Source organism: Mastigoproctus giganteus, chromosome 7, assembly GCF_048544385.1.
Source record: "Mastigoproctus giganteus isolate SK-2022 chromosome 7, ASM4854438v1, whole genome shotgun sequence".
Lineage (NCBI taxonomy): Eukaryota > Metazoa > Arthropoda > Arachnida > Uropygi > Thelyphonidae > Mastigoproctus > Mastigoproctus giganteus.
Window position 1 is genome coordinate 130,124,160 of NC_143581.1, and position 25,605 is coordinate 130,149,764.

The 25,605-nt window shown below is 36.6% G+C and overlaps 1 protein-coding gene across 1 annotated transcript in view; it reads left to right on the forward strand.

The window, feature by feature from the left end:
- The window catches only part of mre11 (double strand break repair nuclease mre11), a 70,544-nt gene that overhangs the window by 5,493 nt on the left and 39,446 nt on the right, over positions 1-25,605 (forward strand). The window contains exons 2-3 of the mRNA XM_090378430.1: positions 9,659-9,775; positions 18,867-19,820. Coding sequence (XP_090234556.1) covers positions 9,670-9,775; positions 18,867-19,820 — 1,060 coding nt within the window. The 5' untranslated portion in view covers positions 9,659-9,669. The remainder of the gene's footprint in view (positions 1-9,658; positions 9,776-18,866; positions 19,821-25,605) is intronic.

Here is a 25,605-nt window from a genome sequence, read left to right on the forward strand (position 1 = left end):
TTCAGGATAATACATGCAAAAGGTAGTTAGCATATACAGGGTGTTTCAGTTAAACGTTTCAGAACTTCTAAGAGAGGTAGGGTACATCCTGACAACTCGAAATCATATAGCAATGTGGGGTCGGAAATGCTTTCCTGAAGCGGTGTTGTACACAGAAGCACCATAAAGAAAAGAGACTGTAAGTGAGAAATCGTTTTAATATAATACATGAAAAGAAGCAAAAGGTACAAGGATTACCGTAGGTACATGGATTATCAAGTAGATAGGTCTAACCGGACCTATCTACTTGATCTTTCTGCAGCAAGTATTGCCACAACTTTTGAGAGATGAACAGATTTCTGCATCGACGCAACAGACAATGTGGTTCCAATACGATGGAGCCCCTGCCCATTATAGCGGAGATGTTCGTAACTACCTGGATGTCACATTTGGTCAACAGTGGATCGGACGTGGTGGTCCCATGCGTTGGCCTGCTCGGTCACCCGACCTATCATGTCTTGATTTTTATTTCTGGGGTCATATGAAATCGCTAGTTTATGACACCCCTGTTGACAATGCTGAGGAGCTGGTTGCAAGAATCGCAGTAGCTGCCGAAGAAATTCGAAATTCGCCTGAAGTATTCCAGAATGTTCGGATGTCCATGCGTCGGAGATGTGAGGCGTGCATTGTAGCCCGTGGAAGAAACTTCGAACACTTACTTTAATCCATGTACCTTTTGCTTCTTTTCATGTATTATTAAAACGATTTCTCACTTACGGTCTCTTTTCTTTATGGTGCTTCTGTGTACAACACCGCTTCAGGAAAGCATTTCCGACCCCACATTGCTATATGATTTCGAGTTGTCAGGCTGTACCCTACCCCTCTTAGAAGTTCCGAAACATTTAACTGAAACACCCTGTATATGACAACCCAAACAACATTTATTTTGGTCTCAGGTTTACATAAAATTTGATTTACAGCAGTCCTTATGCTTGTGCCAAGCCAATAGTATTCAATAATCATTTAGAGAAATTTTCTCATTCGCTTGCATATTCTGTGTAATAGTTTTGTAGGAGATCACTTTGTGAGGGAGTGTTATATGAAGCCTCAAAAATAGTGGCATAGCTACCATGTAGGCAGGCAAGGCAATTACTCCCAGGCCCTTTAGGGACCCGGCACCTTTGGCTGTCTCCTGTTTTTGCAATTTTCATTAATTAAGTAGGGGCTCGAACATGTTTTTTGCTCCGGGCCCGAAAAAGGGTAGTTATACTACTGAATGATGTTATGAGAAAATTTAGAAAATAAAAGTTATCATTATATTTTATTTATTTTAAATTTATTTCTGGTTAATAGTATTACAAGAATTACAGCACTGTTAACCAGTATTTTGTATTGTTCACCAGTAAAAGTGTGGTACCACATAGTTGGTATGTTATTCTTGAATTACTAATACCCATATGTTGTACCTTGCATTTGTCAATGTTAAACTTCAATTGCCACTTCTCAGCCAATCTGCTTAATTTTTCTAGATCTTGCTGCAGTATCATACTCTGATTACTGTCATTAACCACCCAGCAAACCTTTGTCTGATATGCCTTCAGTAAAAGAAAAATAAATAACAGAAAATATTTATGAGTAGCCAAGTTTTTATAATGAAAACCATAACTATTGCTATTAGGAATATAATTCATTCTTATAGTGTTTGGTGTTGTTGACTAAGGAAAAAATAAATAAATTCAGAGAGAAATAGCTAATTGCTATTGTGTCATTAGACATCTGTACTTTGTAGTATTAAAAACTTAGGTTAAGAGTTTTTTTTATTTTATTTTAAAACTATTAAAAATATACACTGATATGAAAACTGTTTTAGATTTAAATTTATCAGTAAGATAAAAATTAAGAAATGCTCATATATAGTTACATTATGAACATTTCAGTTTTGTGTAGAAAACTATCCCACACATCTGATTATGTTTTGAAAGAATTTTTTTTCCCCAAATTCTTTTTAATTTATGGAATCTTTAATTTCATATAAGATGTATATGATTAGTCCCATCAGGGCGTGGTGGTGCCGGGGGCCGGGCTAAAGTTTTTATATATTTGCTGGATTGGAAGCTGCTTTGTTTGTTAGAATTTAAATAAGGTAGTGTCTGTTTTTCTACTTTGAACATTGAGCCTATTTAATCCATTCAATGCCTTTTAGCACCTCAGTCAATTCTCCTCTCTTCTCCAAATGCTGCAGTTTGCAGAAGTGAAGCCTTCCTTGGTAAGCACACCCTTTTGTTCTTATTAATATCACTGTCTTTCTCTGAACTTGTTCTAACAGATCCACATTGTTCCTAAAATGATGCTTCTTCCTGACCTGTGTGCAGTACTCAAGGTATGGCCAAACCATTTCTTTATACAGTGGGATAATCATGTTTTCATCCCTGCTAGAAAACTTCCTTTACATTGTTGACAAATCCTCATGAGCTGTCCTGCACAGCAAACTCATATCTGACTACACACTTACTCCCAGGCCTTTTTCATTCTCCACTACAATAAGTACAGAGTGTGGTACCACATAAGTGGTATGTTATTCTGGGATTACTACTATCCATATGTTGTACCTTGCATTTGTCAATGTTAAAACTTCAATTGCCACTTCTCAGCCAACGGGCGTCTCCGTAGCCAGGTGGGAAGGAGCAGCAGTGCATAGCACATTACGGAGGATGCGGAAAGGTCAGGGAATGACCACCGCATATTCCTGGAGCAATATGGCCTTAGTTGCTAATGCTCCAAATAACAAACATAAAAACAAACAAACAACCTTCTCAGCCAATCTGCCTGATTTTTTTTTTTTTTCTAGATCTTATTGGAGCACCATACTCTGATTACTGCCATTAACCACCCTCACTGAACTTAGACAATAAGCCTGATATGCCTTCACCAGTATCCTTAATAAATATAAAAAACAACACTGGCCCCAGCACTGAACTCTGGGGAACTTCACTAATAACAGTAGTCTAAGAAGAGCAGTGCCCATTGATAACTTTGTCTTCTCCCACTCAACTGTCCCTTTATCCATAGCAGTAATTTGCTCCAATTTGTGCAGTAGTGTTTTTTTTGGAACAGTATCCAGAGCTTTTCTGAATTCAAAGTATATGATGCTGAAATTATTTTTTGCATTGAGTTCCTTTGTTATTGCATCATAGTATCTAATCAAATCAGTCAAGACCACCCCTTAACAAAATTCATGCTCTGACTAGGTATAACTGCATTCCTCTCTAGTAGTTCTGCATTACTTTAATCACTGACTCCATTATTTTGTTTTGAAGAGAAGTCGATCTAACAGGTCTGTATAATTACTCATGCACCCTCTGATTCTTGAACACGGTAACACTTTGATCTGTCATACACCAAGAAACAAACACCCAGGCAAGAGCTCTCCATCATGTGCAACATCTCAGATGCGATAGATACCTCTAACCAAGCAAAGATAGTTGTGCACACAGTTGTCATTTATACAAGCATTCACACAATACATACACTCATGCAAAATAACAAACGACACATGCACACTATGAAACTTAAAAATTCTCATACTCCTGAATAATGAACCATTCATTCCATAAAATGTACATAATTATACATTAATAATACATATTTACAAACATTAATACAGATAACCATAGATATTACTCATGACAAATGTTAATATCAAATTTATACATTCTGACTGGATAGGAAACACTTTCTAACAGGCCAGTCTTTTTTGAGTTTGTCTATTTCAGCCAGTATCTCAATGAGGTATGCAGGCTAGTCTGAGTTGGGGTGGGGTGGATGTTACAATCTGGATACTTATAGCATGGTTGCTTCTCCTGGTCTCAAAAACATTTTGAGAGAATTCAGAGAAGGCCATGTAATGCATGTCATCAGAGATGAGTAGTTGCTCATCTCTGTGATTTTTAGTTCCAGTTTTGGAACTATAATCTACATCTGTGGGGATGGTAATTGGGACAGTCATAAAGGATATGGGCCCATTCTTCATCAGCTCCACAGGTACATTACAGGGTGCAGAGTGGGGTTATGTTCTTAGCTCACCAACACACTGGAAAGACATTTGTGGATTTATTGGATGATTGCTTTCTACAGCAGCATGTTAGATCATACTCTTGATCTGATTTATCAACAGCTTATCTTTATGCATTAAGAATCTGCAGATAAAAGAACCTCTAGGTGGCAGTGATCATGTGTATTGATATGGAATTTATTTAAACATATAACCTACCATCAAGGGTAAATCGAAGGGCTTTTGCTTTTATAAAGGTGGCTACAGCAGTCTCAGACAATTTTTAAATTCTGTGCAGTAGGGCCAACTGATGATTAGTGTCACCAACTGGTGGTTGGTGACAGTAATCAAAATATGCTATAGCAAATTCTAAATAAGAAGTATTTAGGGACATAATCATAAGGAGTGTTAGGCTTTTTATATCAACTAAGAAATACCATTCAATGCTTAGAACTAAATGGATATCAGATGAACTAATGAGACTCATGGCAGAGAAGAAAGATGCATGGGATTGCTTATAAATTGTCAGGTGATACAGATGCCTGTGGCAGATATAAACTTATCTGCAATCAAGTCACAAAGGAGGTTAGGCAAACTGAGCCAGATTATAAGAAGTCTTTGGCAAAAGATTTCAAAGGAAAAACAGCTAACACTTCTACTTAAAAATACAGGAAGTTCTCGCTTTACTTGTTTTCGCTTTATGAATCCCGGGTTTACGAGTTTTTTCCCCCGAGTATGAGGTATCAACATAATCAAAAATATGAACATTAATTGTAAAAAATGAATGTTAAACATTCATAAATACCGCATTCCAAACCACATGCATAGCTATACAGTACAGTGTACCCCACTTTACGATAGGGACACCATCGTATCGTTAAAATATCGTAATGTGAACCCAATAACACATTGTTTTTTGGTAATTCGTTTCAAGATCTCGGAAGTTGAAATTTTTGCTGTATAACTAAGCTGTTTATCTCTCTAAAATGTTCCGTTATAAGAATCAATTTTAGTTTGTGGCCATTTCGATCGAGGGAGGCTCTAGTACACCATACTGATGCTCCCTAGCAAACTATTGGGACAAATATGACATTAAAAATAAGGGCCAGGGCCTGGCACTTAAGGCCACAGTCTGCATGACTTATACGGATGATCATGGTCGAGTATTTTTTTTTTTTACACCTTTGTGATATTTTTCTGAAGCATATTTCTGGAAGTCACGACCATAAAACAATAAAAACAATTTTGAGCTTTCCGGTTTATTGGGCTTTTCTATTACTGCAAGCAATTATAAATGCTTAGTAAACTCGATTTTCTTGCATTTGCAAAAATACCGATAGCTGGAATTGTGTGGTTTTTTACGATATTATGGTGAAAATGTGTTTCCCCTTTGCTGAAATCTTCTATTATATAAAAAACATAAATAAATTTTCTGAATCTTCTCTTCATTAAGCTTCGTAAACTTATAACTCCACACGAATTGTGTTAGTTGCAATTTGTGTGTGCCGTTAAAAAATGCTTATGCATGCAATTGTGAAATTTATAAGAGAAGATTATCTGGGAAACAAACGCTTCTTGAAACATTTCTGAAGAAGACGACTCCTTGTGTAACAAACCAACTAGTTCCGAGCCAATAATGCGTGATCAACGAGTGTGCATTTAGTCAATGATGATGAAGAATAAACATTCTTTAACAATTGTAAGTCGTAAATAATTTCTCTATTATTATAATTTGTTTGATTTTACAGGCTCCGTTTTCATTTCTTTTGATAAATCAATAATCGTTTAAACATAAACTAATTAGCTAACTAATTTCATTGTTGAGAACATACCCCTATTTTTAACCATATGTCTTTGGGAAATGAATTCTCGCTTTATGAGCACGTGCTAGGAACGAATTAACTCGTAAAGTTGAGAACTACCTGTACTAGAAGGAAGGGGAATGAATCATATCAATCTGCTAGATATGAACGGCTCAACTGTTGATTTACCTGCTCGGGTTGCTTACAAACTGAATAGGTATTTTGCATCCACATTCATGCATGGGGAATTCTTTAGAGAAGGAGGTGCCTGAAGTTTATCAAACCCTAACAGGAAGCTAAATGATTTTGTGATAACTATGAGGGAAGTGGAAGAGAAATTACTGAAGCTAAACTTAAAAAAAGGCACTGGGGATGAATGGGATCTATCCAGTTCTTAAAAGGAGGGGTTATGCTGTTAATTAACCACATAATCTTGCATCTTTCAATTTTTTGATTTTGATCAAAATTCTTTGTTCTTGCAATTCTTACAGACATTTCTAGTCATTTAAGTGCTCTTAATTTAAAACTACAAGGGAAAGGAAAATTGGTTTCTGAGTTGTATGGTGACATCAAATCATTTCAGAATAAGTTATTATTTAAATCACAAATTGAGCAAGACAATTTTGTTCACTGTAACAAACTAAAAGAGAAACACATTTCCAAAGAATCATTGCCTCTCATTATTACAATTACTTTTTGATGAGTTTGAAATGAACACCAATTCACAAAGGGGGGTTCAAAAGGTGACACAGGTAACTATGGACCTGTTAGTTTAACAGGTCCATAGTTACCTGTGTAATAGTTGTTCCGGGGAAAATAATGGAATCACTGGTTAAAGAAGCATTGCAGGATTGTCTATACAAGACTGCAGTTTTAGTTCAGACACACCTTGGTTTGTTAAAGGGAGGTCTTGTCTGACCAATTTGATTGGATACTGTGATGTGGTCACAAAGGAACTGAATGCCAAAAATAATTTTGATATCATATACTTGGATTTTAGGAAAGCTTTTGATACTGCTGTACAAATTGGAGAGGTATGGCATTAAGGGTAAGTTGCTACAATGGATAAAGGGATGATTGAGTGAGAGATGACAGAGAGTGGTAATCAATGGACACTGCCCTTCATGGACAAATGTTATTAGTGGAGTTCCCCAGAGTTCAGTGTTGGGCCAATTGTTGTTTTGTATATTTATCAATGATATTGATGAAGGTATATCAGGTTTAATGTCCAAGTTTGCAGATGATACAAAGGTTGACAGGGTTGTTAACGACAGTAAAGACAGTATGCTACTCAAACTGGATCTAGATAAGTTGGGCAAATGGGCTGAAAAGTGGCAACTGAAGTTTAACATTGACAAATGCAAAGTACTGCATATGGGTAGCAATAACCGAAGATAAACATTTACCCCCGGGTCCTTTTCACTCAGGAAAGTGAAAAGGACCTGGGGGTAATTGTGTAGTCAAATGCTGAGCAGTGCAAAGGGGCTGCCAGGGCAGGTCATGTGATGGAGTCTCGTCAATGATATATAAAAATTTTGCTAGCAGGAACAGGGAGGTGATTATTCTGTTGTATAAGGCATTGGTCAGGCCACACCTAGAGTACTGTGTACAGGTCTGGAGGCTTCATTTTAGGAAGGATACAGAGTTGCTAGAATGAGTACAAAGAAGGGCAACAAGATTGGTGAGGAGAACAAAGGGGTGCTCTTACCAAGAAAGGCTTAAGTTCTGCAAATTGCAGCACGTGGAGAGTAGGCACCTGCGAGGTGATCTGATTGAGGTGTATAAGGCCTTGAATGGGTTGAGCAAGCTGAATGCTGATGGGATTCTTCCTCTTGCTCAGATTAAGAACCTGAGAGGGCACAGATTCAAATTGAGGAAAGACAGTTGTAGAATAGATGTGCAGAAATTTGCCTTTAGCCAGCGGGTAGTTGATTGGTTGAACAGACTTCCATCTTTTGTTGTGGAAGTTGATAGCCTAAATAAATTTAAGGCTGTGAGCTGGACAGGCATTTGGAACGAATGGGAGGGTTTTTTTGTTTTTTTTTTTGGCCAATGCTGCATAAGCTTGCTTTCTTGCATCGTATGCCTCTACTAATGCTAATTCGATTTGCTGATTTAAGATCCCAGGAAAAAGAAAAAAGCTTGTTGAGAATCCATTTACTTTATGGCTGAAAACTACAATCCCAGCTTGCAACTTGAAATTATTGACCTTCAAGCCAAAACATAGTACAAAAATAAAAAATGAACTGTGAAAATAAACTACTTGAATTCTACAAGACTCTCCCATCTGAAGATTTTCCACTAATGAAACAAACTGTCATGAAATGGCTAATTTGTTCGGATCAACATATGTTTTTCACACATGAAATGAAATAAATATTTAAAAAGAAACAACAGATGAACATCTTTATTCCATAATGAGAGTTGGCATCACAAATTTTCAACCAAAATTTGAACAATTATCTAATTATCCAGCCTCAATCATCTTATTAAATGTTAAATTTTGTTCAGTAAATGTTATTGTGCATTGTACTTAATAAAATTTTCGAATATTTTAAATTCTAGTTGTAGCATTATATTTATTTATTCACCTTAATATTGAATAGAAGTGATCCTTTTCAGGTTGTAAATTTTCTAAAGAGAGCATTTAAAAGCAAAAGTAAGGTATTTTTTTAAAAAAACAAAAGTAAAGTATTTTATTTTTAAAACAAAAGTAAGTCACATTTTTATAATTTTAATAAAATCTAAGAATTAAATCACTGACTTAGTGTTGGAAGTTTGCATTTTTTATATATAGCCTGAAAATAAAAAATCAGTAACATGAAAATAGAAACTTTCTTTTACATGTAATAAGATATGGAAAATGTAACACTAATTTTTCTCGAATCACTCAGTGCAGCCCGCAAAAAAAATCTAACTTTGAATATTCCCCCCCCCCCCCCGTATGTGAAAAGGTTGGACACCAATGATGTACAGGAATTTTTTGCCTAGCAGGTATAAGGAGATGATTATCCCATTGTATAAGGCAATAATTAGTGCATCTTGAATACTGTATATAGGTCTGGAGGCCTCATTTTAGGAAGAATGTGGGTCTGCTGGAATGGCTGGAGAGAAAGGGCAAGATTGGTGAAAGGAACAAAAGGTTTTAGTTCTGCAAAAAGCAGCATATTTTGACTAAGCCTGTGCAAGGTGATCAGATTGAGGTGTTTAAGGCTTTGAATGGAATGAGCAAGTTCAGTGCTGATGACTACATAAACTCATATTGAGGAAGGATGGTTGTAGGATAGATATGTGGAAATTTACCATCAGCCAGGGGATAGTTGATTGATGGAGCAAACTTCCATCTCTCCCATTTGTCTAGTTCTTCCTTGAATAAATTTTTATTCAAGGAAGAACTAGACAAACTATTAAAGAGGATGGACGTGCGTGTGTGTGCGTGCATGCATGCATGCGTGTGTGTGTGTGGGGGCTGATTCTGTATAAGCTTGCTAATGCTGATTCTGTATAAAGCTTGCCAATTCAGAAGGAGTCTCCCTTCTGAAATGTCAGTTTCTTCTAATGTACTTGCACTTGGCCAAATTACACACAGTTTAAAGATTTATTATAATGGTGTCTTATAGCATTTGTGGCTTCAGTGCTTACCTGAATTCATCCAGTCCAACAAATTGATATGAGTTACAAAAAAGCTTGGTAATGTTTATATTGTGATTTCTCCATAGAATGTAATTTATGATTTTTAAGCATTTAATATTTAATTGAAAATTTTAAAATACTCAAAGCAAGTAAATCCCATTATTATTTCCTTTTCTGTTTTCTTTTTTATTAGAACCATTAGTTATGTCTTATCAAACACCTGATCTCCTTAGAAAAGAAGAAGATACATTTAAGATTCTTGTTGCTTCAGATTGTCATTTAGGATTTGCTGAAAGAGATGCTATCAGAGGTAAGGCATGCACACACACACACACACATACATCCAAAAAGTGTTGAGTCTGACTGTATCTTGATATTGTGGTGGTGTTGCAGCAATTTGTAACCTGTTTGAAGACTCATCTAGATATAACGTGTGAATTTCTTATTTTCTGCTGTTATTCTGGTTTGGTGCACATTAAATAAAAATGATTTTTAAAATAAAAGGTGTTTAAAAGGCACATTAAATAAAAGGTGTTTTATTTGGTGCACATTGCATTTTAAAATGATTTTTCTGAGCAGCAAATTTTCATTAAATTTTATCTCATATTAGTAAAAACTGCACAGAAACTTACAATGTTAAAAACAGCTTCTGGGGAGGATGCTGTGTGTCATTCAAAGACCTAAGTGATTCATAAAGTTTGAAGAGGACAGCTTGTCTTCAGAAGATGACCCGCATTCTGGATTTTTTTTTTTTTTATGAAAACCCCAAACACGAGAGGTATTACAACCTATAGTACTTAGTACAGTGCATGGATTGAAGGGTGGGAAGATGAAAGAAGATATTTGTTGACATTAGACTTGAACTTCTGTAGACTAATTTTCAGGAAATACGTATGAATAAAGGTTGTTCCAGAAAACGGGATGTGCAAAGTGTTATACCTGTTTTAGAGCTATACCCTCAAAATTTAAGGAAGTTTGAATCTCGTCATGGTTTTCATCATGACCTCAAAAGACGTCAATCAATTTGCATGATGGAAGAGATGGGGGATGATTTTGACAGTTGAAGGAATAAACGAGGAAGGTGAAAAGTTGGTTCTCTGAGTTTGAAGTTGAACAGTAAATGGATGTTGGCTGGTGGCGGCACGTGTTCAGACTGTTTTGAAAGAGAGAGAGAGAGCAGGAATTATAGAAGCCAATTCAGAAGAACACTGCCCACGGAAATATCTGTAGAAAAGGCACGCAGCAGAAACAGAATGTCTGTGAGACAGAGTGGAGAGACTCTGTTAGAGATGAGTCATTAATTAACCTAATTGCCCTCTTCTGAATGGAATCCAGGAGCCTGAGAGACTTTTAAGGGGCACTGCCCCAGATGTGGGAACAATATTCCATGGTAGGGCAGATTTGCGATTTGTACATGGAAGAAAAGTAAAGCCGAAAGCGAAAGAGAAAACCAAGTTTTTTAGATGCAGAGGAAGCAATATTTGTAATGTGCTTGTGCAAAGAGAGATTAGAAGTCAGGATAATCCTCAAAAGAGATATATCATCTTGCCTAGAAATTAGAGTGTCACCAAAGATAAAAATAGGAGCAGAAGAATCCTTTTTGCGAGATATAAGACAGGACTGAGTTTTAAAAGGATTGAACTCAAACTGGAAAGTGGAATGCAATGTGCTATCATCAGCAAAACTATGGATAGGATTTCCGGTCAATGGATAAAGGTCATTAATATACAAGAGGAAAAGAGTGGGGGAAAGAACAAACTTGGGGGAAACCAGCATTAGTGAAGAAGTTAGAAGATAGAGAGCCATCTACCATCACCTTTAAAGCAGTCAGAGAGAAAACTGGATAACCAATTACAAAAAACAGTTGGCAAACCATAAGATGGAAGCTTGTTTAGAACACCTTTATGCCAAACACGATTGAAGGCCTTTGAGATGTCAAGAGCAACTGCTTGTGTTTCACCCAACTTTTCCATTGAATTTGGCTATAAATGTGTAACAAACCAGAATATCAACAGTGGATCGACACTGAAGGAATCCAAACTGGCGATCATTGATCAGACGGAAGGTTTCTAGGTAGTTTAAGAGTTGGTGGTTAATTGATTGCTCCATTGCTTTAGAAAGAGTAGAAGTAATTGCAATGGAACAATAATTGGATGAGAGGGATTTGTCACCCTTTTTAGGAACTGGCTGGATATGAGTAAATTTCCAAGCAGAAGAAAAAACTCCTTTTGAATAAGAAAGTGAAAAAAGGTGGCAAAAAACAGGAGTAAGTTCAGGAGCATAGGTTTTGAGAACACGTGGAGAAATACCATCAGGACCTGGAGCTTTCTTAACATCAAGATTTCTCAAAATCCTTCTGACATCCTTTTGACAGAAGACCACAAGGGCATTGAATGTAGCATGTTGGGAAGGGTGGGAGGTGCTTTACCAAGATCATTAATGCACGAGTTGGAGAGAAAATGGGATGCTAGCAGGTCAGCTTTATCCTTGGCTGAAGTAACAATAAAACCATCAGGTTTTGACAGATGGGAGCAGAGATGGGGAAAAGTTGTGGCCAATAGATCAGAATACTCAGCTACCATTAGGGCAAGAAGCAAGTTTTTTACTCGTAGCCTGTTCAAAATCTAGTTTGGACTGATTAATAACTGCTTTACAATTGTTGCAAGCTTTGGTGTAGGCAGAAAATGAAACTGAAGAATTGGAAGCAAGCCAATTACGATATGCATCATCCTTCTCTTGAACAGCCTTAGCACATTTATTGGAAAATCAAGGTTTAGTTAAAGGAGAAGATTTTAAAGTGGAGTGTGGAATAAAGGATTCCATTCCTACAAGAATAATTTCACTGACACTATCAGAGCAAACGCTGACATCAGAAGTTTTGAAACAGTAATCCGACTAAGGAAAGGAAGAAAAGAGATCTTGGAGGTCCCATTTTGAATTCTTGTAATGCCAAACGACATGAGGTTGGGAATAGCCATGAGATAAGCACGTCATTGGGGAAGAGTCACCAAGTTGTGATGTAAGGTGCCTAAAGGACCACTCACTTCGACCGTGTACTTAAAAGGGTTGTTTGTGAGAAAAAGATCAAGTGTGAAATGGACATCATTGAGATTAGAACTGGGACCACATATATTTGTGAAATAAACTAGGAAGTGTTTGAGAGGTTTAGATCTTTTCGCAGATAAGTTTGCTCTGTTATTTTGACAATAGTAAGAAAACCCGAAACCTCAATAGTAAGAAAAGTGGGGGGGGGGTCATGCTGTATGAAGTAATGAAATTTTTGCATATGGCATACACATGGTAAGAATATACCCAGATCCTTGACATAACGTGGCCTCTACAATGCACCCTGCATATACTCTACTCAGACTCCTACTCAGACTCCCTCCAGTCACTATCTGGCAGAGTAGAGGTAGCAAGATTATACACTAGCTGATCAGGAAGCCTTCTAGAGTTACCAATAGGTTCGGTCCGGTGTACTAACTAGTGCCTGGCCTGCTAATGGCCTTTATTCTGTCACTGGTGGTCACCCACAGTGTGCTTGCGCAAAGTGTTATACCTGTTTTAGAGCTATACCCTCAAAATGTAAGGAAGTTTGAATCTCGTCATGGTTTTCATCATGACCTCAAAAGACGTCAATCAATTTGCATGATGGAAGAGATGGGGGATGATTGACCGGAACTTAGCTCTGGAGACTAAACATGGGGTCCATCACTTCAAGCCTCCAGTAAGCAAAGTGGTATTGCACCAGTTGATGAGAGTCATCTACCACCCAGTACTGTCTGGTAACACAGAGGGGCAGCACTCCTCCATGTTGTGTGGGTGCCACACCTTGACCACTGCTTATGTTGGTTCACATCTGGGTGGTCACCCACAGTGTGCTTGTGCAAGGTGGTTATACCTAGGAATACTAACATTCCCACCATTGTGAAGGTGCAAGAGAGGATTTGTCTGGCTATCACAGACCATCCAGACTTCACCGAAATTGGGTCCACTTGACTTGAGTGTCAGTTCCATTAGCATTTTAGACTCTCAGGTAGCAAGCACAGCTTGTCTGGCATATCTGAGAGAATGTCTGCGACAGCCTCAAGGATTAGTTGGCTGCCTATTAACATCAAAAACCAGTGATTCAGTTATTTTGTGACCTGTTTGGGAGTAATTTACATTAACTGTCCATCGAGTTGAGGCAGGATTAGATGTGCGGAAGTTTGCCTTTAGCCAGTGAGTGGTTCAGTGCTGCAACAAACTTCCATCTGTCGTAGAAGTTGGCAGCTTAAATAAATTCAAGGCAGAACTAGACAAAACATTTGGAACTAATGTTTTGGCTGATGCTGTATAAGCTTGCTTTCTTGCATTATATGCCTCTGCTAATGCTAATGGCAATCAATTTTAACATTAGAATTGGGATTGTGAAGTTTTTCAGCCAAGTATGTGCCTTGCATCCACATGTGCACGAGCACATGGATGTGCACGAGCATTGTCGTGATTTAAGCACCACTTCTCTGTAGCCTACATTTCTGGCTGTTTTCTTCAAACAGCATCATGCAACTGACATTGAACATTGGCACAGAGCCAATGTGCTGGTGCCCAACACTTTGTTTTTTCCTTCATTACTGACGATGAATCATATTTATATGACCATGACCTGCAAATAAAGGCCCAGTCTTCTTGCTGAAAGACTCCAGTCTTTTTTTAAGCTCCAAAAGGAGCAAAGACAATCAAAAATGAAGGTCATGCCTATATTTTCTGATTCGCAGAGATTGTTCATTATAGGAATACTGCAAAAGTTCTGTTTGGAGAAAACAGCCAGAAATGTAGGCTTTAGAGAAGTGGTGCTTGAATCATGACAATGCCCGTGCACATCTAGCACTTTCTATTCAAGGATTTCTTTTGAAGTACTCCATTACAATAATTAACTCCCTTTAATTTTTGTTTCCCATGCTTAAATCTTACTTGAAAGGTCACAGATTTTAAATGAAATGCAATGCAGGAACTATTAGCAATTCTAATTGGAGTCTATTAGGAATGCTTCCAGATGTTGAAGATGTGTTGGAATTGGTGTATACAGTGTCAGAAGAGATGACATCCTTTGAAGGAGATTCATCCAATTAGCCAGTAAGTTTCATTTCCGAAATATCAGTTCAGTCTCCAAACCTTTTGATCATACCCAGCATGTGTGTGTGTGTACACATACACACACACAGAATATATATATATATATATTATATATATATACACTCAATGCAAGCCATATTCAAAAATATGCTGATTTTTTGCCAATATATACCGATGGCTCCAAATCACATTCAGCTGTTGGAGCAGCGACAGTATTTCCTTTTACAATCATTTGCCAATATATATTGGCAAATGATTGTATAATGAAATTGGCCTTAGAAAACCTGAATCACTACCCTTCTGTAAAATACATAGTATACATGGACTCGTTCAATTACTGCAGTGCAAAACTCTTCTTACAAGATTTGCCCTGTGTTAAATCAAATCAGAAGTCTCCTATTGAAAATTGAAGAAAGTCACCAATCAGTGACCTTTTGCTGAATCCCTGCACATTCGGGGATAAAGGGGAATGAACTAGCTGACAAAACTGCCAAAAATCCAAAAACTTTTGATTTAACCTCTCCCCCCCCCACAGTCCCATTCTCTGATTATAATCACATCATACAAACAACATGTCGCATACAGTGGAAAGCGCTGTGCAACATCCAAACCAATAATAAACCCTATCAATTAAAACAGTTTGCTCTAGTGTCAAAACAGTGTGAAGAGAAGAAGTGGTACTTGTGCTGGCATGAATAAGACACGCATATCTGACTCACCTCCGTCTACTGACAGGAGAGGATTCTCCTCAGTGTCCACACTGTTCAGCACTTTTGACAGTGAAACATATCCTGATTGAATGTCTGTACTATCAATTTGGCAGAACATCCATCCTGTTTTCTTTGGTATATGAGAACCGATGACACTACAACATATTATTGGCAAGGATGCAAAAGAGAGAGAGGGTCTTCTCTCTCTCTCTCACTATTTCAAACTTTGCTTCATGTGTGCTAAAAGTTAAGGTGCAGTTACATGCTCAAAGAGCTGTAGGTTGCCAATCCCTGCTATAAGAGATGGCGTACTCCCAAAATGTTGCCCAACTGTTTGTGTTTCAATTTAATTGCGACATACCAATAATATTTAATCTATCACATGATATATTGATGTGGCTCTTTATTCTTTCTGATTTTTTTTTTTTTTTTTTTGCCAACTCAGGAGTAACATTTTTATTTACACCTCTTTTTTTTCCTTCAGATTGATCTGTTTTTAGAGACTCAGTAGGAGATCAATCTTAGAAAAATAAAATTCCCTGTGACCAGGAGAAAATTTGGATTAGCAGTTTCTCAGCGTAAATTATTACTATTTTGAGCAGATATATTCAGGCCTTTATATTCTAGGCTTGTTCTATTCTATGAAAATAAGTTGCAGATTTAGTGCTATTCCTCTAACTTTCCTTAACAAAATGGTTAATAGTTGAATCTTCTCTTCTGTGAAGAAAATCTTTCAGTAAAAGAATACACAAATTCCTATGTACAAATTCATTATTTGAAAATTAGGATATGAAATATTGATTAGGTTAACATAATCCAAACACAGAAGAACAGTTCTTTGATTTTATGTCCATCATATCTTCATAATTATAAAGGCATTTTTGGACATGAGTGATACATTAACTTATTATGTATTGCCCAACATGAGGACCAAGACAGTAACAGAATTTCTCTATGTTATCTGCTGAATCTTGGTGTGACCATCTCTTGTGACATTTTCTTTCCTACTAAAATTGTGATTTCTTTCATTTACATCTAGTAAAAATTTTCAAAAAGGTTCTGTTTATCTGCATTTCTTGGTGTTTCTTTATGAATTTACCAAATTCATTTTTGCATAGCACTGATTTGCTGAGAAAAATGAAAGAAAAGTAAATATCTAATAGTACTCTATCAGATTTATTGTGTTTAACTTCTGTATAGAATAGAGTATTAATCTTTGCCACAAGTAAACAAGCTAAAAAAATTGCACATTAAAAAGAAAAAATCATCCTCAGGTTAATCAAAAAAAATTCCTTAAAATTGTATATGTGAACATCTTTATCTTTTGTGGCCATTGTGATTATCATAAATCAAGAACCAGATATGGTTGTCCATTGTAGCTTCACCTCACCTTCCCTAGTACCCTGTTTCCATTGACTCTATGTCCTGGTGGAAAAAATTACACACTAAAAAGATTACTCCTCACGTACTTCACTAAAATCACTCAGGTTCGGTCTGAAACAATCCAGGCGAGAGTACAAGTAATGGAGCTTGATGTTTTGCCTCATATTTTTCCGTAAATTTCAGTCATTTTGTCAATTAACTCTTTGTGATTTTCACTGTTAAAGTTACCCAAAATGCTCACTACAAAGTGATATGACTGTCAGACATGTTGGGTATCAGTCGTTTTGTCTCCAGTGCTTGTGAAGCCAACATCTTTCTAACTTGTGGACGTGTGTGTGTGTGAGCTTTCACTTTTGCATCAGATAATTTTGGAAACATTGTATATTCTTGAAGGTGCCACTTTGAGGATTTGACAAATTTGCTTTTTTTTTGCTTTAACAAATTGTTTGACCAGTCCCACTTGATGCGGAGTGGTGTAGGCGGTAGAGATAAATTGATTGGCACGAGGCAGGTTAGATTTCGTAACAGATTCGTGAGCCTGAAGCTCACATCTATCTAGAACATGAGGTGGATAGCCGCAGTTTGAAAGCTCCGCCCTAATTTTTGAAATCTCCAATTGCTTGTCACCAGTCGAACTAGAGTGCGTCAAAGCGCGGGAGAATAATGTACGTGCAGTGCTACGTAATCAGAATCAGGGATCATAATCTGGGCTGCTGTAATATCTCAATACCCTGTCGCCCGTCATTCAGTTTACGATTGAACTAGAGGTTGATAATACCCTTCCTTTTTTGGATGTGTTAGTCCAACGCGGTGATTTGCTTTTAGCAACTTGCGTTTTTAGGAAGCCAATGTGCGCAGGCCAATTTACCAATTATGGCTCTGCGCACGCCCCTGGTCATTTACGTAGCACTGTGCGTACATTATTCTCCCATGCTTGGACGGGATATTCCTATTGTGAAACACAGGTTTTAAACTTTTACCTGAATTGTGTATGAAAAGTTGCCACTTTTCTGAACTGTGACTAATGCCAATTTCTTTATAAACAAACCAATCAAATGAAAACAATAAATAAATTCTTTTTCTCTATATGAATATTTTTTAGCTGGTATCTAATACATTCCACTCTTTTAAAAAAATCTATCAGGAGCTCTGCATTGAATTTAGACTCAAGAACCTCACTAATTCATCCAATTCTTCATTAGATGGCACCAATCAAGAATTGTGGCACTTAACTTGAACAGGCTTCTGAAGTGGAATCCCAGTTGTCCTTTTCATCGGATTCACCATCCAGTTCTGAAAAAAATCCACCATAAAGTATAGTGGATTTTGTCTAGTAATGAGCACAGTTTTATTCAAATTAGACAATTATGAAATGTATAATAATCAAGGTAATTAATTATGTTATTGATATTTGAGGTATAGCAAAGGCATACTTACACTACTATGAAACTGTCGCTCTGATTTTCACCTGTGGCTACCACAGCAGAAATGAGTTGCCCACAGCTTGTTTTGATCACTCATAGGCTTTCCAGAATAGAGCTTTGCATATACTGAAAATTTGGTGGCACCAAGTTTGCTGTGCATATAATGCTGGCGAAACACCAATGACGTTACGTTTCACCTGCTTTGGCCCTATATCCATAAACACAGCAGAATGAGTCTGGTGATAACTTACACTTTTTTTTTTTTTTTTAAATGGAAACCCTAAACATGAGAGGTATTAGAACCTATAGTATTTAGTATCATGCATTGGTTGAAGTTGAGAAGATAATTGTTAACATTAGACTTGAATTTCTGTATATTGCCATTTTCAAGAAATACATATGAAGGAAGGTTGTTCCAGAGAACAGAAGTTGAATGAAAAAATGAGGAAGAAGAAGAAAAGTTGATTCTGTGAGTTTGACATTGGACAGTAAAAGGATCTTGACTGGTTTGTTTGGTATCCATAGAAAACTGCAAAAAAAAAACTTATTACATGACTGCTGTAGACTCTTATATATAACAGTATTGGTATGCACTTATATAATACATATAAATTTAACTGTTTCTTCTCTGTATTTTGCAAGCTTTTGTTTTTGCAACAAAAACATAAAAGCTTGCAAAATGCATAGAAGAAACAGTTAAATTTAAAATTCACCTTGTTTCATATATGCAGTAAATATTTTCTATTAATGAATGTATTTTTATTTTTAGGGGAAGATTCAATAATAACTTTTGAAGAAATTCTTATCATTGCAAAAGAACAAAATGTTGACTTCATTCTGTTTGGTGGTGATTTGTTTCATGAAAATAAGCCTTCAAGGAAAGCACTTCATGAGTGTATGAGGTTATTGAGAAACTACTGTATGGGAGATAAGCCAGTGCAGATAGAGTTCCTGAGTGATCAGTCAGAAAACTTTGAGTACAGTAGTTTTCCTATCGTGAATTACGAGGACCCTAATTTGAATATATCCATTCCTGTATTTTCTATTCATGGCAATCATGATGATCCTGCAGGTTCAGGAAATTTTTCAGCCTTGGATTTGTTGAGTGTCTGTGGACTAGTGAATTATTTTGGAAAGTACATGAACTTGAATCATGTGAAAATGTCACCCTTGTTGATGCAGAAAGGGAAAACTAAACTTGCTCTTTATGGACTTGGGTCTATACGAGATGAACGTTTGAATAGACTTTTCAAGAGTGGAAAAGTTTCAATGCTTCGCCCCAAAGAAAATGCTAATGAGTGGTTTAATCTGTTTGTTTTGCACCAAAATCGTACCAAACATGGCCCATCTAATTATATACCTGAACAGTTTTTGAGTGATTTTCTAGATCTGGTAGTGTGGGGACATGAACATGAATGCTGTATTAAACCTGAATTTGTTGTGCAGCAAAATTTTTATGTTTCCCAACCTGGTAGTTCTGTTGCCACTTCACTTTGCCATGGGGAATCTGTCCAAAAGCATGTTGGACTTTTAAAAATTCATCAGAAGAATTTCAGCATGGTTAAAATTCCCCTCGAGACAGTTAGACAATTTTACATTGAAGACATTGATTTAAGCAGAACTGGTCTTGATCCTGAAGATCCAGATTTTAGTGATAGAGTCATGGAGTATTGCAGAGAAAGAGTTGATGAATTATTAAAAACAGCAGCAGCAAATCGCTCAGGTATGGAAATGAAAACATTATCAGATTATGTAATATAAAATTACTAGTGTTAGAATAATAATATCACTTTGACACTTGGAAAATTCATATGGCTCTTATGAAAATGCCCATTTATTTTCCTACTGTTTTGGGATATGCTGAAATACACCTATTTCTTGATTAACATGAATTTAGTTTAACATGGTTATTAACCTGGCAGAACTCACTCCCTGAGTTGCAACAAAAATGCTCATGCTGTACCTGATAGGTGCTCGACTTTATTTTTTATTTCTGGAATTAGTTTTTCGAATTCTGCAGGGAGTTACCAATGTTTGACTTTTTACTAATGGATTACAGTGTTTTTATAATTGATTTTCTAATGAAAAATTTGAATATTTAAAAATGTATCATTTTGATACTTTCAGTAAAACAACTTTTATTAATTCTGTTTGGAAAAAAAAAAAGCTATAAACATGTAAAAATGAAACTTTCAGTCTATGCCATTTTTAAGTTTGCATAACTATTTATTAAACATGCACATATTTTCTGCTTATTATATATATGGATCTTAAAAAAAAAGTTAAAAAAAGAAAGAAAGAAAAGATATATACAGTGACAAACTCCACTGTCCTTTTGTCACTCATATCCACAATTTTAATAAAGAGACTTGCTTGGTGCCTGTGTGTTGCCCCTTTTTATTTTAATTATAAAAAATCAATTTTTAGATTTTTTACTGAATTGAAAATAGTGATATGTTAATTATGATTTGCATTGTATCAAAATTGATGTAACTGCATTGCAATAGTTATGATACAATGCTTGAGTAAACTCTCCATTACTGATAAGTCTAACACTGTACCGTGTGATGACTAGACTTCGGATAAATGCATATAATGCAAATATTACATGCAATGCTACATATTCCTTAACTTGATAATTTTTTTCTAATGTTGATCTAGGAACTATATAACAAGTCACTGTACTGCAATTAAATTAGCATGGGAGAGAATTTCACTGAATGTGGGAAAATTTCTGAAGTCGGCATGAGAAATGTTTTAATCTGTTTTGCTATTCATTCTCATTCTGTTGGCTACATCAGAGTAAATGTTTTTGTTAAACATGCCAAAAATTTAATCTGTAAAAGAATTCAATTCAAAAATTCAATCTGTACACTGGTAAAATGGCATTATAGTGAGTTATGACAGCGTTAGAGAGAGACGTGTTATAATATAAGAACAGCATTATAGTGAAACAGCATAAAGCAGTGTTATAACAAGAGCTTACTGTATTAGAACAATCTCAAGGGAAAGGCATTGTCATTCTGTACATAAATATGTTAAGAGAATTTGAAACACCTTCTTGATAGGTAAATCTTGTTGTTACAAAAGGGTATATTTAAGAGTTCGTTATCTGGTAAGCAAATTAAAATCCTTGAATGACAAGAAAAACAAAATAAGGAGAGTCATCTTACTTGCTTTTCTACTCCAAATACAACTTCGGTATATCAACCATCAGATCAGGGTATCATCCACAACTTCAAGGTTCACTATAGGCAACTTATTTTTACTATACATAGTAAAAACAGATTTGACAGGTTCATTGAGTGATTTATCAAAATAAATCAATGTGTTAGATGCAATTTTTTGGATATGTTTAGCTATAAAATGCACAAAAAACAAAGCCTCACAAACTATTTTATGAATGAGATTTATTTCGACCATTTCATTAATGGTCGAAACAAGGAAACTGTTTCAACAGTCAAAATTGTTGCCAACTTAATGAAGGACTATGACTCCAACATTTGCCAGAAATAAAAAATTAAGCCTAGTGGCAAAACTACTGTACTGTCAGGTCTGCCATTGCTTAGTGGGGTTTGCTATGGTTGTTAAAGATCACATTTGGCTGTTTGGCAGTCTAGTGGGGAGAAGAGGACTGAATTTATAATTTTGCCACTGAAGAGCATGGGTTTCTATCCAGCTGACCTTTGAATTTCCTCAACTACCTATGGAAGCAACTTATTCCAACAGTTAACAATTCACTGCCTAAAATTCTGAGTCTTCCCTTGTACGAATAGCCTTTTGCCAGTCTCAGTAGATGCGTTTCCTGCCTTTGGACCCTTTCAAGAATCTCTGTGTCTTTTCCCATAGTTTCCCTGCTTGAACACAGTATTTCAAATGCATTTTACAATTGCCTTATGCAGTGAATGGCCTTATTTCTCTTCAAGCAAATGTTCAATTAATCATAATTGAAGAAAATCAAAAACAAGAGTGGTCTCCAATACTGATACTTCTGAACCCCCACTTCTTATGTTAGCCCAACCTGAAGCATAACCATTAATCATTAATCACCATAAAACAAACCTCAGGGGCCCACATCTGTGAGTATGGGCTTGGCACACCCAGGATCCTCAGCTGGATATCATCATTCTTCTCTCTCTTGGTGATTCCCTCCTACTTCTCTCTCTCTCTCTCTCTCTCTCTCTCTCTCTCTCTCTCTCTCTCTCTCTCTCTCTCTCTCTCTCTCTCTCTCTCTCTCTCTGGGTAATTCAGAATTTTTTTTTGTGACTGGTGCAGTATAAGCCTCAGGCTTCCTTGCACCATATGGATAATAATAACCATTAATCACAACCCCTTTGACTCCTGCTCTGCAGCCATAATCTGATCCATCTAAAGATTTTCCTTGATTGCAAATGTTTCATCTTATACAGTCATGTGTACTTAACCACTCATGTGGGGCTGTGTTAAATGCCTTGCTCAAATCTGAGTAAACAATGTCAAAATTATTTCCCACATCCAGCTCATAAGTGTTTCTGTCAAAAATAGCTAACAAGGTTGTTTAACAACCTGGTTAGCTATTTTGACAAAAAACCATGCCATCTATTGTTCAGAATTCCATTGCTACGTAGGTGACTGCACTTTTATCATTTTCCTTGTATTGCACCCGTGATTTTCTATACCACTGAAGTCAGACATTAGCTAGAGTTCCACTTTCACTCTTAGAACCACCTTATGTATTGGTGATACATTGGCACTTCTCCAGTCCAAGAGAATATTTCCTGAGTTTAGTGGTGCTCTCATAATTAACCTTGATGGTTCACTGCACTCTCTTTCCACCTTCCTCAAAATTCAACCACTTGTGTTTCTCCTTACCATGTTGGATCTTTTGTCTGCAAATATTGATGCAAGGTACCTTTTCAATTCATCCTCAAAATCAGCCTGGTTATCTAAGACTTTCCCACAATCAGACTGAACCATTTAACCACTCCAAAATTACACAAAGGTTCAATCTAATTCATTCTTCACGTCTTTTTACTCACGTGTGAAAAACTCCTTGTCTCCATTCTTTACTCTCTTAACCAGCAGATTTTTCATCTCCCTTTGCCACCCTATCCTTTTCTGTGGTACTGTTACAGATCGGTGTGTGGCTGCTGTAGACTTTGGTACTTTCTTTTTATGGCTGTAACTTTTCCATGCCATCTTTTTATCTATCCTCTATTAAACTAATTAATTCATTTTTCATTCATCTTGGAACCATATCCTCCTCACGCTGAAAAAGAAAGTAGTGGTTGGTGAAGAAAATGAAGATAATGCAGAAAGCTTTACTTGCAAACAAAGATATCTGAATTGAACATCCAAAAGTATTCTAATGCTGTGAATTCTGTAGAACAATTAAAAAATGGATTGAATTTAACATGTTTCTTCAAATGCATTTTGAAAAAGAAGCTTGCAATTCTAAATTCTATAAGAAAAGCTCAAAGTAAATAGTATTTCTCAAAAAGCATTTAATCTTATTTAGGAAAAAAAATGACTTGGCAAGCAAAAAACAGTAAAAATAAATAAAATATTTGTATTTTTATTTCACTTCTCTCTTTGCTTCATCTACTTGGGAGCTGGAGAGCAATTCATATGGATGCAATAACTTCCCTGTGGTAACCACTCTGATTAGTGGGAGACCATGTTTTCTCTTTAGTGGAAGATGGATTAGGCTGACTGGAATGCCTTTCCACATCTGGCAGAGTTTCACATCATTACAGTCAGGAGCCTATCAATGATTCATTGATATATATCACAGAAAATATTGTTCTTGCTGTTGGTGGTTCAACTGTTCATGATCTTGCTCAGATAGCTGACAAACTGAAAGAGTGTTTTGCATCTACATTCATACACACATGAGGAATTCTGTAAGGAAGGGGAGGACAAAAGTTTAATAGACTCCAACAGGGAGCTAAATGATTTTGTAATAATGGAGAGCAAAGTGGAGGAGAAATGTTGAAGTTAAACATAAAAAAAGGCACCTGGGGCAGATGGAATCTATCCAGTTATATTGAAAGAGGCAGTGATGGAAGTTAGCAAACCCTTAGTTATAATTATGAGAAGCTCTCATAATTATGGCTTAGATTCAGGCGAGGCCCCCATGGACTTGTGATGTGCAAGTGTATCCCCAATTCACAAAGGGGGGATTCAAAGGTTGACACAAATAATTATAGACTTGTTAGTTTTAACTTCTGTTCTGGGGGAAAATAATGGAGTCACTGGTTAAAGAAGTAATGCAGGATAACCTGCATAAGACTGCAGTAATAGGGCAGACACAGCTTGGGTTTGTTAAGGGAAGTCTTGTCTGACCAATTTGATTGGGTAGTACGATATGGTTACAAAGGAACTGGATGCTCAAAAAATAATTTTGATATCATATACTTGGATTTCAGGAAAGTTTTTGATACTGTTGCATATGGAAGACTGCTTTACAAATTGGAGCAGTATGGCATTAAGAGCAAGTTGCTGCAGTGGATAAAGGGATGGTTGAGTGGGAGATGGCAGAGAGTGGTAATAAATGGACACTGCTCTACGTGAACTAATGTTATTAGTGGAGCACCCCCCAGGGTTTTTTGGCATTGATAAATACACAATTCAACAATGGGCTGGGCCCATTGTTGTTTTGTGTATATTTATCAATGATATCGATGAAGGTATATCAGGCTTATTGTCGAAGTTTGAAGATAATACAAAGGTTGGCAGGGTTGTTAATGACAGTAAAGACAGTATACTACTGAAACATGATCTAGAAAAGTTAGGCAGACAGGCTGAGAAGTGGCAACTAAAGTTTAATATTGACAAATGCAAAGTACTGCATATGAGTAGCAGTAACCCAAGAGAAATGTACCAACTGTGTGGTAATACACTCAGAGAGGTGGTGAATGAAAAAGAATTGGGAGCAATTGGGCAATCAGATATTAAGTTCTCTGAGCAGTGCAGGTCATGGAGTTTTGTCAATAATATATAGGAATTTTGCTAGCAGAGACAAGGAGGTAATTATCCCCATGTATAAGGCAATGGGCAGGCCACACCTTCAGTACTGCATACAGGTCTTGAGGCCTCATTTTAGGGAGGATGTAAAGTTGCTAGAACGAGTACAGAAAAGGGCAACAAGATTTGTGAGAGGAACAAGGGGTGCCCTTACCAAGAGAGGCTTAAGTTCTGCTAGTTGCAGCATCTAGAGACTAGGCACCTGCGAGGTGATCTGATAGGTGTATTTAAGGCCTTGAATGGTTTGAGAAGGTTTAATGCTGATGGGATACCTCCACTTGCTTAGATTAAGAACCTGAGGGGACATAGATTCAAATTGAGGAAAGACAGTTGTAGAATAGATATGCGGAAGTTTGCCTTTAGCCAGTGAGTAGTTGATTGCTGGAACAGACTTCCATCTGTTGTTGTGGAAGTCGATAGCTTAAATAAATTTAAGGCTGAACTAGACAAACATTTGGAGTGACTGGATGGGTGAAATGGGAATTTTTTTTTTTTTTTGGCTG